The 13672-nt window shown below is 39.5% G+C and overlaps 1 protein-coding gene across 1 annotated transcript in view; it reads right to left on the bottom strand.

Moving 5' to 3' along the window:
* The window catches only part of LOC310927556 (F-actin-uncapping protein LRRC16A-like), a gene marked incomplete at both ends in the record, with an annotated part of 59519 nt that overhangs the window by 14912 nt on the left and 30935 nt on the right, over nucleotides 1-13672 (bottom strand). Inside the window, 12 exons of the mRNA XM_083889872.1 lie at nucleotides 1827-1881; nucleotides 2189-2288; nucleotides 2405-2486; nucleotides 2965-2976; nucleotides 4233-4302; nucleotides 4513-4617; nucleotides 5480-5556; nucleotides 6362-6439; nucleotides 6874-6977; nucleotides 8541-8627; nucleotides 10051-10145; nucleotides 10715-10803. Of these exons, the coding sequence (XP_083745998.1) occupies nucleotides 1827-1881; nucleotides 2189-2288; nucleotides 2405-2486; nucleotides 2965-2976; nucleotides 4233-4302; nucleotides 4513-4617; nucleotides 5480-5556; nucleotides 6362-6439; nucleotides 6874-6977; nucleotides 8541-8627; nucleotides 10051-10145; nucleotides 10715-10803 (954 nt within the window). The remainder of the gene's footprint in view (nucleotides 1-1826; nucleotides 1882-2188; nucleotides 2289-2404; nucleotides 2487-2964; nucleotides 2977-4232; nucleotides 4303-4512; nucleotides 4618-5479; nucleotides 5557-6361; nucleotides 6440-6873; nucleotides 6978-8540; nucleotides 8628-10050; nucleotides 10146-10714; nucleotides 10804-13672) is intronic.

Below are 13672 nucleotides of genomic sequence, written 5' to 3'. Positions count from 1 at the left end.
CTGAATGACAGTGCACGCACATGCAAACACACACCACAATACAAACAAACCCTTCTATTCAAGCTCTGCGCTGGAAAAAAGAAAATCTCTACACTTTCTTCTTCTCCTCTAATTTCGCACTGATTAAAAAATGTTTATATCATGGTGTTTTAATTAAAAGATGAGTTATAAACACCATCACACTTCAACCACAGGTGGTAATATCAATAAGGACGGCGTGACACTTACTAATAACTACTGATAACTTTACCAGAGGTTTTCTCTATTAAGTCTGTTTTTCTTTAATTTCTGAATATCGATGACGGTGGATTCGTGAAATTGATATTTTCTCATTAATAAAGTACACAATTCGAGGGATATGGGCTAATCCCAGGTCTATACATCTGAACTCGGGGTAAAAAGAATGCCTGGAGATGCTCTGAAGAGTGTGTTTTCCAAGAAAACACTGCCAAAAATAAAGTACAAGGCTATCACTCATCTCACATGCAAATACACTGTTCCACTCAGATAAATTATTCTAGGCCTCCAGGTCCAAACAAATCTATGAGCTTCTTTCAAAACCAACAAACCCTCTAGCGTTTGTTGTTGCGTTCTGTGTATATTAAAAGTCTATTAAACTCTTCCTCCATTTCCCCTCATATTCTCTCTTTTCACTATTCATCCGTTAATTCACAATTCTGGTATATTTCCTGCGGGTGTTTTCCCCCATCCATGTGGTTATTTGGTCTAGCATGTGCTGACTATAATGTAGATATTCAGTGTGAGCCTCACACTGCTTTCTCAAGACAAACATGGTGAAAGAGATGTAAACACAGATTGTAGCCATATGGACTGACCCTCATTTTCACTTAAAGTGAAGTGTCACTTGCTGACCCAACCCTGGACCATACGTGCATATTTATCCACACATTCGCAAAAAAAAAAAAAAAAAGAGCCAACAGGGCCGTCCTGATAAACTAAACTGCCTCAGAGAGCAGGTTTGTCGTTTTCCTGTAGTTTCCACAGCTGTTCCCAGCAGCTACAGTCTGTGTTTACTTCAAGTCTCTGAAATAATTCAAGGAGAATTAATGTATATTTAGAGAACAGTACGAGGCTATATCCAGTGTTTTGTGGAAGAGAGAGAGAGTGAGAGAAAGAAAGAAAGAGAGAGCACAAGCACCCATCCAGCACAGAGCAGCTCAATAGGACCATCAATCTAGCACATGCAGCACTGTGGGAGACAAAGGAAGACAGGCAGTGGGGCAAAACAGTTGTTACAGCTCCCATGATGCAGAGGGAGATAAAGCGAGTGAGACTGATTGAGGTACAGGAAAGAGGGGAGAGGGCTCACAGCTGGAGAATACCGCTTTCTTTTAACTGCAATGTATTCTAATATGTTCATAATATCCAATTAGACATATATTGACACACTGGGATGTTTTTTTTACGAGCATTTAGTAATATGAAAGGTAATTAAATTATATTGTTCTTGATTTCTTTTACCTGCAGTGAATTAAAACAGATTTGCGTTATTACAAAAACGAATGACATCCAGATGATATGTTGCAAAACGTTGCTCCATCTTCATTAACCTTTATCTCAGTGGTCATAAACCACATGGCCTCCCCTCAGTTTGATCCATGCTGGGAAATTATATTCAAAACAGCCTCCACTGGAGAGGTCAGAGGTCAGCTGTGGAGCAGCTGGTGAAGTTCCACTCATTTGCTTCTACTGGTTAGATGTTTGCTGATACAGGGTTTGGACCTGAGGCATCTGTCAGGAGGAGTCTGTTACAGAGCTAAAACATTCAATCAAGGGATATAAAAAAAAAATTAAAAAAAACTCACCGACTCCTCCTCTTGAATCATATGAACCAGGCTGTCCAGCACGGGAGCAAGGTTTCTAAGTCAGGCGGAAGACAGAGAAGGAAGAAACACTGAAGTAAACACTATACAGTAATAATAATCTCTTTCAGTCATTTTCCATAACCTGGACTACCAGTCTTCTTACTTCTCGGTTAAAGCCCAGCGATGGCAACTGTAGTACATGTGCATAGCACCTAGGCCAGCTGAGTTTTAGTTGGACTAAGACAATAATTCGATTTTCTCTAACGCCATGCAAACATACGGAGTGTTTGACGTTTTGGTAACAACAATTTACAAAACTAAATCACACGGAGACACAACTCCTCCTGCCCACACTTTCTTACTTTGATTTGATGTTGTTGAAGTTCTTGCCCAGAGATAGATGTCTGATGGACCGGTTCTTGGCCAACCACACCAGCAGAGTAGACAGATCTGAGTCCAGACCTGGAGGTAGAGAAGTAGAACAGACATCATAATATGATGTTTATGCAGTTTTGGGATTATTGTTGAAAAGCTCAGTAAATAAATATACATGTATGGTCTGGAAGCTGACATCTCACCATTGTCAGAGATATCTAGGTTGGAGATGTTTGGTATCTCCGCTATGCAACCCTCAAGGATTTGAGATCCTCCTGAACGCAGCTGTAAAGACACGGAGAGGGAGATCTATAGATGAACAGCTTCACAAAAATAACACATTATGTCGGACACTGAAGTATTTACATTTGAAACTGCTGCTTCGCCTGTTTTAGACAATGTTACTGTATGGCTGTATTGCTTTCTCTGCGCAAATTCAGATATTCTTCACTCAAGAATCTATGTTGTAAAGGCAGGCAACAAACAAAAGCAGGTATCAGACTAAAAGACACACAAAAGTAAAACATGCAACTCAAGACTGAACCACTACTAAGAGATATTAAGTGATTAACATGTTAGTTGCAAATGGCACAGTTTAAAATAACACACATCATCCAGAACAGCTGCAGCAAGATGTTCATTAATTGAGAAATCCTGATGGAAAAATGGGGCCCAACAAGAAAAGAATGAGCAGAAAGCAAATTTAAAAACAAAAGGAAAGAATGAAGTGTTAATTATTAAGAGTGAGTACAGTGGTACTTACACAATGGCCAAGCTTTGAGAGGCATTAGGGGGAGAGAACAGCATGTCAGAGCCAGGCCAGCAATTAGCAGCAATTAACCAACAACACAAAAAAGAAATCCCAACAGATGCTCAATGATGATTCTGCTGTTCTAACACACATATATCACACGTGCACACAACTCCACAGACACACACACACACACACACACAACAGGAAGTGATACGCAGAGCTTATTGTGCACACTGTCAACCCACTCAAAGCACAGTTTACAGCTGCCCCCACCTAACGCTTCATTATAGCTTCGAATAAAATACGGAGCGGATCACCCCGTCACCACCATCACCACCACCATCACCACACCCTCAGCTTCTGCTTTTTATCTGTTCGAGCAGGAATGAAGGCGAGGGCCTGCTGTGTGTGAGAGAGTTGTGATAAAACAATTACAGAGGGATACTAAACCACCCCCACCTCAGCCCTCCCTCTGTTCCTCTCTCCCTCTCCGCCCTCGCCTGCTGTGTGCCAAGTTTTCCATTACACAACCTCTTAATGGTTTTGCTGGCCAGTCAAATGGTTTTGAAGAGGATCCTAAAAAGATGATTGCATTGAACGATGCGTCGTCTCTTAAAACGATATTGAAATACTACACTTGGCAAACTTTTGGCGGCTGACAAAAGCTCTTACACAGATGCTGCTAACACTAGAGACGGGATTAATAGAGGGAATTAAATCAACAAAACAAACACCAACGCTGCACCTACAATTCACTGGCTTTTAATATTTTACATTCTGCACCGTATTTTGCAGCACAGTCTTTAGACTGTGATAATTAATGATTCCAATCAAAAATCAGAATCATTGTCCAATGAATCTCAATGCAACCGAGGATAATTTGGGAATACAGGAACTGGATTTATATTATAAACACTTATGACAGTTTGGTGTCAACTATTGTCTCATTGATTTGATTTAACAAATGTGTTCACATCTATTGCATATTATGCAAATATTTTGTGAACATGGTTGTATAAAAAAGTTTTTTCCCCAGACTTCTGCTAACATTGCACACAAGCTGCATTGTAAAACCTGAAATGCTTGGATCTTGACTGTGGAGCTGCAGCCTAACCCACCTATATCCTACCTCCTGAGCTTGAGTTTTGGCCAATGACAAAAAGAGAATGATCCCTGATACAAATGTACACATTGCAAAAGATACTCTTGAATTTCTCTTAAGTAATTTTATAGGGAAAATGAAGATGTTTAGTGACTCGAATCAATGCAGTTCTCACCTCACAGCAGCTGAGGTCTAGAGAAACGTCCTTCACATTTGGATTACTGGCCAGACCGAGCAGGAGTGCTCTGAAAGTAAAAAAAAAGAAATGAAAGCTATGACATTTTTGTAACTATACAAAATATGAACCTCAGTGTCCAAGTTATAACTTTAAGCTAAGAAGACACAATTATTTCTACTGTGATTATAAAAGTTTGAAATTTTCATATACAGCGTGGAGTAAAATGATGTTAAAAGATGTTTGTCTGACATTAAATGTGAATGGGATGTTGTCTCACTTGAGAGCCTCTGGCGGCAGCTTGGTTCCTGACACGTTGATGGAGCTGAGGGACATTGCGCTGCTGAAGAAGTGTTTGAATGATGGAGGCACCTCTTTGCCTTTCCTACAGAAAGAGAGAAGTATATGTATATGTATCTACTTTTTAAGAAACGTTTCAATTCAACATGAAGCAGACCGAGCAAATATTCTCCACAGAGCTCTAGTTATACAACTCCCTCACATTACCCCCCTCCCTCCCTCCCTCTCCACCTAACAACCTCTGCCTCCCTCATCGCTTGATGAAGACCTCAATTCCCTGGAGACGCAATGGAACGAAAGATAATGGGGACGACACCAACTGTCCATCTGTTACACACATGTCTGTAATAGCTTGCTGTCACCAACAGGTGTCTCACAGCAACACTTAAATTCATGGCAAAATGACCATGTCTGATAGAACTTTGTCATTAATCTTGTTCATTTTTGAAATCCTGGTCTTTATCGTGTTCTTTTTCCTCTCTTTGTAAATGTGAGGTTTTGTCTGTAATCTGCTGAACTGGTTTCTGTACATGTGAAATCTACTGCACGTCTGTCTGGACTGGGAGAGGGATCCCTCCTCTTTGGCTTCCCTGGAGGAGTTTTAAGGGTCTAAGGATAGAAGGTGTCACTTGCTGTACAGACTGTAAAGCCCTTTGAGACAAATTGTGTTAGGGATGTTGGGCTATATAAATAAAATTGACTTGACTTTATCTGTGAGGCCACTGGGGTGACTTGCTATGCAATTTCTAAAATAATATATTATTTTAATAATATAACTACATTATTATAACCAGAGCTGTGCTCATGTATTCCTACTGTAGTTCATACCAGGGTTTGTACTTTAACTGAACCAATACCTCAGGTGGTGTTTGAGAAATCATGAACAATGCAGTCTTGTTCAACAGAATTGAGTGCATCATCAACAAACAGTGTTTCTCTGTTCTCACCTGTGAGAGAAGACACTCTTTGACACGTTGAGAACAGAGAGATGCTGGACCGAACCTCGCAGCAGAGCAGAGCAAACCTGGAACACACGCACAATATGTGACGACAACATGTAACTTGAATACAATCGGTTTGATTTGTACGTTTCAATTACATTACCTCGTTTTCATCATCAAATTGCTGTTTCATTCACTACAAATGATCATTTTTTACACCTTCCAACCCTGTTGTTTATTTACAAGTGAGCATATAAAGTATATTAATGGTGTGACAAACATAATATGTATGATTCAAGAGCTCATCAATATCCCCCCAGTGACAGGCTGACAGCTGGCTACATCTCAAGACGAATCAATACGTTGTATTTGGCTCTTAGACCCACATCAATACATCACATACAGTATTCAGTGAGTGGATGTATATAATTGGATTACACTCCCTGCAACACATGATGTCAATAGGTTGTGCTAAACTAAAGTTCCAATCTTGGGGGTTAAATTATGGAACAGCCTAAAGCCAAACGTATTCTTGTATTGTGCTGAGAACATTAAGAACATTGTATAAAATACTGTAAATATGTAAATAATTGGTGAGAAGATAAAGTAGTGCATACATTGAGTTGTGTGTAATAGGAATGGGGTAAGAACATATAAGTTTATACTTCTGCACTCCTTTTCAAATGTGACGAATCATGTTGTCATCTATATCTATCTATCTTAAAATCTTACATAATTAAATACAACTGTAACTGCATGTTGTCTGATGAAGGAAAACTACTCTATACTGTTGTCTTGTTGTCTATACTTGTTGAGACGTTGGACTCATTTTTAATATTTACATTTATCACTTCATCACTCATATCATATCTGTGCCTCTTGACTCACCTGGTCCAACGAACAGTCAGTGTTGGAGAGATCGAGCGTTGCCAGGGTGTTGGGTTGACCCAGGAAGTGGTAGAAATGCTGTGAAGAGGACATAAAAGAACACACAGCACTCAGTGTTAGTGGGTGGACAACAATCTTAAAGTAGGAGTGGACAGTTAGTGTTTTTAAACATAAAGTTTACTGTAGAACGAGGTCAAAACATGTTTTCATTCCTTTAAACCTGTCTTACTTTGTTATTGTAGTATTTTTTTTATTTTGACATCATTTAACTGTATCATAAATTAGTCCTGCTACAAATAACAGCAAATGACTGTGATGGGTGTGTGTTTTTTTTGTCTGATTTGTGACCTCACAGTAAAGACGAGTCAGTGCTCTCCTACAGAGTGACTTGCACACTGATTTAAAAGCAGTCTGAAAAGGCCTCCACATAACTGTAGCACTAAACTTTGTCAATAAATTAAGTGTTATTGATGACTAGCAACTAGAAACTGTGCCTGCTTGTGCTTATGCACCTGCATGTCGTCTCCTCTGAGGATGTTCCCTGAGAGGTCCAGATGGACCAGGCTGCTGGGGATGGACGGGTTGGCACTCAGTGACTGGCAAAGGCTGTTCACCCCTAAACATACACACACAAGCAGTGTCAGCAGTGTCTTGAATCTCCACTCGATGTTTTGACAGAATACTGAGGGAAATAGCAGAGGAAATGACAGTGGATGGAGACAGGAAAGAACAGGATCTGAATGTAGAGTGAGTGATGCATGGAAAGTTAAAAAAAAAAAAGGTGTAGTTTTGGAGTACACGTTTCACTTTGTCTGGCCCTGTCCAGTAATGTTGAAGGGGAATCATTCTCTGTTTTTAATGCATGACATAGGACTTTATAAAAGTGTCAAAAGTGAAGTCCTAAAAAGTTTAAGCAGCTACTTGCATTGGATAATGTGGGTGCACTGAAAATGGATGCCCTGTATGAATGGGTGTGAACCTTTCTCACAGCCACATAAAAAAATAATGGTTATGTTTCATTTTGATGAATTTTTAATGGCCTGTTATGAACCTTGTTGGCTTTTAATTGACTATAATAGTCAATAAATGACTTCTTAAGCAGCATACAGACAGTACTGGTTGTACTATAATATGAAGTGGTGAATGTTGTTGTTGATAGTAGTACAGGAAGTAGTTTTTTTTATACAGATTGTGTGGTGTTATCAGGACATCTGTAGACACATGGAATATTTAGAGTCAAGCAGAGCCGGACAGTAACGGAGTACATTTACTTGAGTACAGTCCTTAAGTACAATTTTGAGGGATCTGTACTTTACTCGAGTATCATTTTTGGGGAAGCTGTGTACTCTGTCCACATCTGTAGTCAAGACTGTCAAGTGACTGACATAACAGAAAGATAAAAGGAGGGGAAAATAGGTCAGTAAAGGAGGAAAAACTGATGAACAAACAGAAAAATAGATTAAGAAAACCATTTATATTTTTGGATTATCGGATAAAATCATTTAAATAACGCAAGAAATGTACCAAAATTAGAATCAAATGGCTGATTTACTCCAAGCAAAAAAAAAAGTTAAGTTAAGAAATAATAACTCTAAGGGGATTTTAGAGGTTTGGATTATGGGTTGGGGCCGTTAGCGAGATGAGCCAGACTCAGTCAAACCCCACACTGAGCAATATGATAGCTATTTATTGATTGCCTGAGAGAAGAGCATGTTTCCAAAGGGTCCCTACAGATGGTGCCTGATGCTAAAGCATTTACTTTGGATGAGAACCAAAGGGAAAGTTTACCTACAAGTGAAGCAGATTTAATTTAGAAATTATACAGAAAAATAAATCTAGAAATTCTCAACAGAATCAGCATCTTTATAACGTTGAATTACGGGACATTACTGCAGGACTTTTCCATCACGTCAAGACAACATTGAAACAAATTAAAACATGCATACTGTCGAACATCTGTTTACGTCTATTCGTATTACAAATGTTATGTTTTGTCCCCCTGCTCATACACTCACACTGTTTACAGAGAAGTAATTAGGCGTTATTAGCATCCCACTGGTAGGTGCGATCACATTAGTGGAAAGTGTGAATTGTGTCAGATCGCAGGGGAGCAAGCAATTTACACAGAACAGAACATCAGGCTCTTAATAAAGCAGCACTTACAAAAGGCAGCACATACCTTTGGGTGATAGTGAGGTTTTAGAGAAGTTTAAATGTTTGAGCCCCAAATGAAGTTTGGCAAACTGGGCACCCAAGGAGGAGATACCTACAGGAAGAGAGGGAAACAGGAATAGGCAATGAATTAAGGGTGCTTTTCATTTATAGCCAGCAAGACAACAGTGAATTTTCAAAGCTAAATAAATAACCACTAACAAAAAAATTGTGTAAGTGCCCAGCCATGGCAAAACCGGCAACAAGTAGGCCGAGGACATAACACAGTAAGGAGGTGGCTTATTCTGCTATAATTTCTTGTGTAGTCATATATCATCTGTTTTTGTTGTTGTTTCCTGGCCATGCATACATTAATCGTTGCATTTGTCTGTTTCAAAGATGTCAGCCCCCGTCCCCGAAGGCCTCAAAATCTGCCACAAACGGCTACAACACACAATCATAACCCCACAATTATAACCCAACAATGTAGCTGCATAACGTTCTGCAAACGCACAGTGGATTATTAAAAGACATTGTTTTGCATGAAAAAGCATTTTTTTAATCCCTGTATGTGACTTCGAATGAACACTAACGTAGACTACCGACATTAATGAAAACTTACCCCATAAGAAGATAGAAGGTAAATAAGAGTGCTGGTGTCATGTCATAATCTCAGAAGTAACTACTGTGTCTGTTCCTCTATGTGTCCAGTTATTTTCATATCCTGCTCTCTTTCTGCAGCTAAATAATCACGTTACGCGCTAGCATAAAGTCCGTTAGCTTAAATGATTACGCTAACATGGCCGCTCGCATAGCAGAAGTGAGCTCGGTGTCCGCATGACCAGAGAAGCCTCTGTCTTCGTTAAGATGTACAGCCACAATTTAGTTCTTCTGCGTTTTTCCTTGGCCATCTTCATTAAACGTTGAACACACACAGCAGCTTCTACGAAACTTCAACTTACATAATTAAAAAACAAAAAACGAAAATCCCTCCTTTTCAAAATAAAATATATATATAAATAAAATAATATAAATATATATATGTATATATATATTTACTCGGTTTGCACTGGACCGACTCACCGACCCACCATTATCAAGCTTCTTTCTAAGTGCAAGGATGACCTTTATAAAAAAACATTAAAAAAAAAATTGAGATGGAATTCAGATATTGTAAATCTGCTGCATGTTTGCATGCATTTGCAATATTTGGTGGCATATTTTTAATGTATGTGCTCTGGAAGGGCCGACAGACCCTGGGATAGAGATAATGGAATATTAAACTTGTTGAAATCACTGTACTGTGACAGCTGTGGTACAGTGTTTTATCTATACAATATAATAATAAAACAGCCACTTAAACTAAATCCGAGTTGTGTGATAGTGGCCCACTTTTAATTCTACTTTAATGTTGTTTTAATTATGCACAATGCAAGACAAGTAGGACAACTGTGCTGGCTGCAGTAGAAACAAGCTTGTGTGTGAGTGTAATAGAGCAGAGATGAGCACATTATTCTAGATCAGAGCAGCTTTCATACCTCTGTCCTCCAGTGGGTTGTTGGCAAGATTAATGGTGGTGAGTCCTGAGCTGGGGTTGTGGGCCAGGGCAGCAGCAAGCTTCTGAGCAAAATCACTGTGAAAGGGTGAACAAGCATTCCCATTATGTGTGTGTATGACCAAATGAACTGTACACATGTAATCTATCAAAAAATGATTTCAAGTGCCCAGCAACACGTATACTCAGCAGGGATAAATTGGCATGCACTCTAATGCTACATTAGCAGTGTTGCAAAAACACAGGATTACTTTGCGTTTTGTAAACGTAGCTACGAAGAGAAAACCACTTAACAAAATGTCAGCAATAAACTGAAAAATAGTTCACTCAAGGACGGATGACGACAGCCCTCCTCAAAGTGGCTGACACTGTCAGTTTGGTTTTTATGCTCATTAAATCACAATAAATGTGATGAAAGCACAGCAGTAAATACAATTACATTGTCTTGCCATTTACAATTACAATGTAGACTCCAAGATAAAATTCTTGAATCCTACATTTCCAATCGCACTAAATCCTTCCCGACTGTGAATCACCACCAGCCCTCAGACTTCACATCAGTAGTTTGTCCTCCCCCGTGTACAAGTTAACTTACTCAGAAATGAGAAATCCTCAAGCTGCCATTTTAATCTAGTCTATCATCTTACGTTTTAAGACCTGCGTTGTCCAGAACCAACTCTTCCAGGCGACTTGATCGAGACACCACCCTGAGGATCTGTTCACACACATCTGCCGACTGAACACACACATGAAACTAGTAATGAGATACGTGGGATACAGTAGCAAAATGAAACAACATGTGTCTCATGAGAGGTTTTAGTGTCACAATCACAGCAACACAGTAATAGTAAAGTAATAGCATCTTTTTATCAGTGACCTGTTAAGGGCGTTTGTTCATCACTTTTAATTAAAAATATGGGAAAAAAAAAAAGATAATTAAACCAGCTCTGAGGCTGAAGATGAGAACCAAAGCTTGTACTGAAACATTCAAGGTCATGGAAAAAATATTCTTGGGATACATGATTTACCTCAAGTGTTCCTGAGCGAAACAGAGCGAAAAGTGTCCCCGGGAATTTGTTCATTTATGCTAATTAAAGCTGTGCCGCAACGACAGAAATACATTTAGGAGTAAATTCTGTCTCTTCCACTTAAAGACCATTTGTGCGTGACAAGGAGAGACTGAGGAGGCCAGACTGTGGACACTTGAGAGGAAGAACGTCGTCTCGCTTCTGTGGTCTCAACACCACAGGGGGGAGGAGAGTCCACGGAGCAAAAACAACAAAAAAAAAGACATGTAAAATTCAGCAGTCGCACGTCCATGTCCTACCCAGATATTCACTCACCCACTTCACTGTGTGCTTTGTGTACTTTGTCAAAAACGTCTAATTACTCACAACATTTTCTATTGTAACGACTTTGCTGGTTGTGTTGTTGCTGTTCTCTGTGACAGGCATTGCTGCTGTACAGGACTGTTTCTCTGAGTCCGCTGCGTCACTGTGACCACAACACTAGCAACATTGTCCCAGACCTTTATCAACAGTGATGGAGGGGAGAGAGGGGGGAGACAGACAACTAGAGAGAGATAATGGAGAAAGAGACAAGGGAGAGAAAGAGGGAGAGATGGGAGAAAGGGCTTGTTGTTCACATGTTTACCCTGTGAAACTGTGTGTGTTGCTGAAGAGGCATAAGAATGATGGAGGGCAGCGAGGGGTGACATAATACAGAAAAATAAAGGGATATGAGGGCAGTGAGGGATAAAATGGAGAAAGAAAAACAGTGGGTTGGAGTCTCGCAGAAAGGCAGCGAGTGCACAAAGAGGCCAGTATTTCCCATGATGACTCACAAGAAAACTGCCGGGTGACACTGTCAGCGTGTGTTTCCTGCACCATTTAGCACTCATTTAAAGAAAAAGCCTGGTCATGCTGTGCTGGTCAGACCCAGAACCCTGCTTAAATATCAGAAATGTTTCACACACAGTCACATTCTGTGAAATTGTGAGGTCATTGAGATATCCTCTTATCATTTTTGGCGTCCTTCCCTTTTTGTCATTTACAGCTCACAAGACAAAACAGCCTGACTGCACTCAGGATGAGCAGCCTAATTCCTTCCCTTACGTGTGCTTGTGTTTTATTAGCCATTCCAGTACACGGAGATACATCTGTTGAGAGATGTTTAGACTTCTTTTTTTAAAGGTTCCATATTATGCAAAATCAACTTTTTAAATCATTTAAATCCCATCAGAAAAGTTCTATTCTTGGCTCCACAGTGCAGCACAGAGTCCTACACAAACTTCCAGCCTCAGAGGATTTATCTGTCCAGTGAATACATGTTATATATGACGGCAATGTGCCTGCTAGAGTCTGCAAACGGTCGATTTTCCAAATGCAAACTTCTGTTAGCTCCCATTAGCCTCTGTGGCTGATTTTTTGTCCTGTAAGTATTGTTTTACTTTTTTACTTTATTTTTTTATTTTTTTTTATTTTTTTTTAAGAGATGCTACTAAACAGAGTGTTCTGAACAGGGCTGTTTTGGGGGGCACCAGGGAACTAGGTTAACCTGGAGAAATAGGATATAATATGGGACCTATATGATCCACCAAATAGCTTTTGGATACCTTTAATGTGACTGTGCAGATGGAAAAATAATACAATAGTTTAAGCTGAAGAGAAACATTGCCCTCAAGTTGACCATCTGCACATCAAATGATTTGGCAGGAACACCAGCTGATTCACTGCTGTGTGCTTGTAAGATAGTTTATTTCCTTCCTTCCTTCTTTGACTCTGATAGCCCTGTACAAATACCATCAAATTCATTTTGTGTTCATTTCACATCTCTTTGTGTTACTCCACTGACCTCGACTTTGGCCTTGATGTTTTTGTCTCACTGCTCTCTTTGCTGTCAACACTTTCTCTCTCTTCCTCTGTGCTCCTTTCTAAATTGTTATTGTTCCCATTGGCAAAGGACCAAAAACAACTCAAAAATCACGGTTCAGAGCATTTGTTTCTACATCATCACCATGAACAAAAACACACCTGCACGCACAAGCAGCAAAGTTTCAGCAAACATGGTCATGATGTCCTCTTCTGTTCCTTGACGCATGTTGTTAATTAGGGTCAGTAATGTGTGTAATGTTATTGTTTAGCTCTACATGAGTCCAACTGAATGTATTGATTTTAAAGTCCATGCTGTTTCTAAAACACTGTGCTTATGAAGAGACAACCTGGCAGCCTAGAGACACAATGTCTCCCGTGACAGGATTCGGAAAAGAGAATTCAAGTATACGATAAAATAATAAACTTAAAAACAAAAGATACTTGGTTGAAATGTATAAAGCAGCCAAATAAGTAGTAAAAGCCAAAAAAACAAACACAAAATATGATGAAATATCTAATCAAACCTAGTACATAATAACAACATACTGCTCTGAGACAAAGCTGCAAATGTGCCAGTGTGAGTGTTTACAACTAAGTGAGAACATGACATTGGGAGGGGCAAGGTTTTAAAAATTCATTACAAAAGGATGTGTCTCCATAACGGAGGCACGAGATAATTGTTTGGACTGGGGAAGCAGTGTGTGTGTGTATGTGTGTGGTATGTGATGAGAC

This window comes from Microchirus variegatus (assembly GCF_963457635.1).
Source record: "Microchirus variegatus genome assembly, chromosome: 1".
In the NCBI taxonomy this organism is placed as follows: domain Eukaryota; kingdom Metazoa; phylum Chordata; class Actinopteri; order Pleuronectiformes; family Soleidae; genus Microchirus; species Microchirus variegatus.
This window is presented reverse-complemented; position numbering and strand designations above follow the sequence as displayed.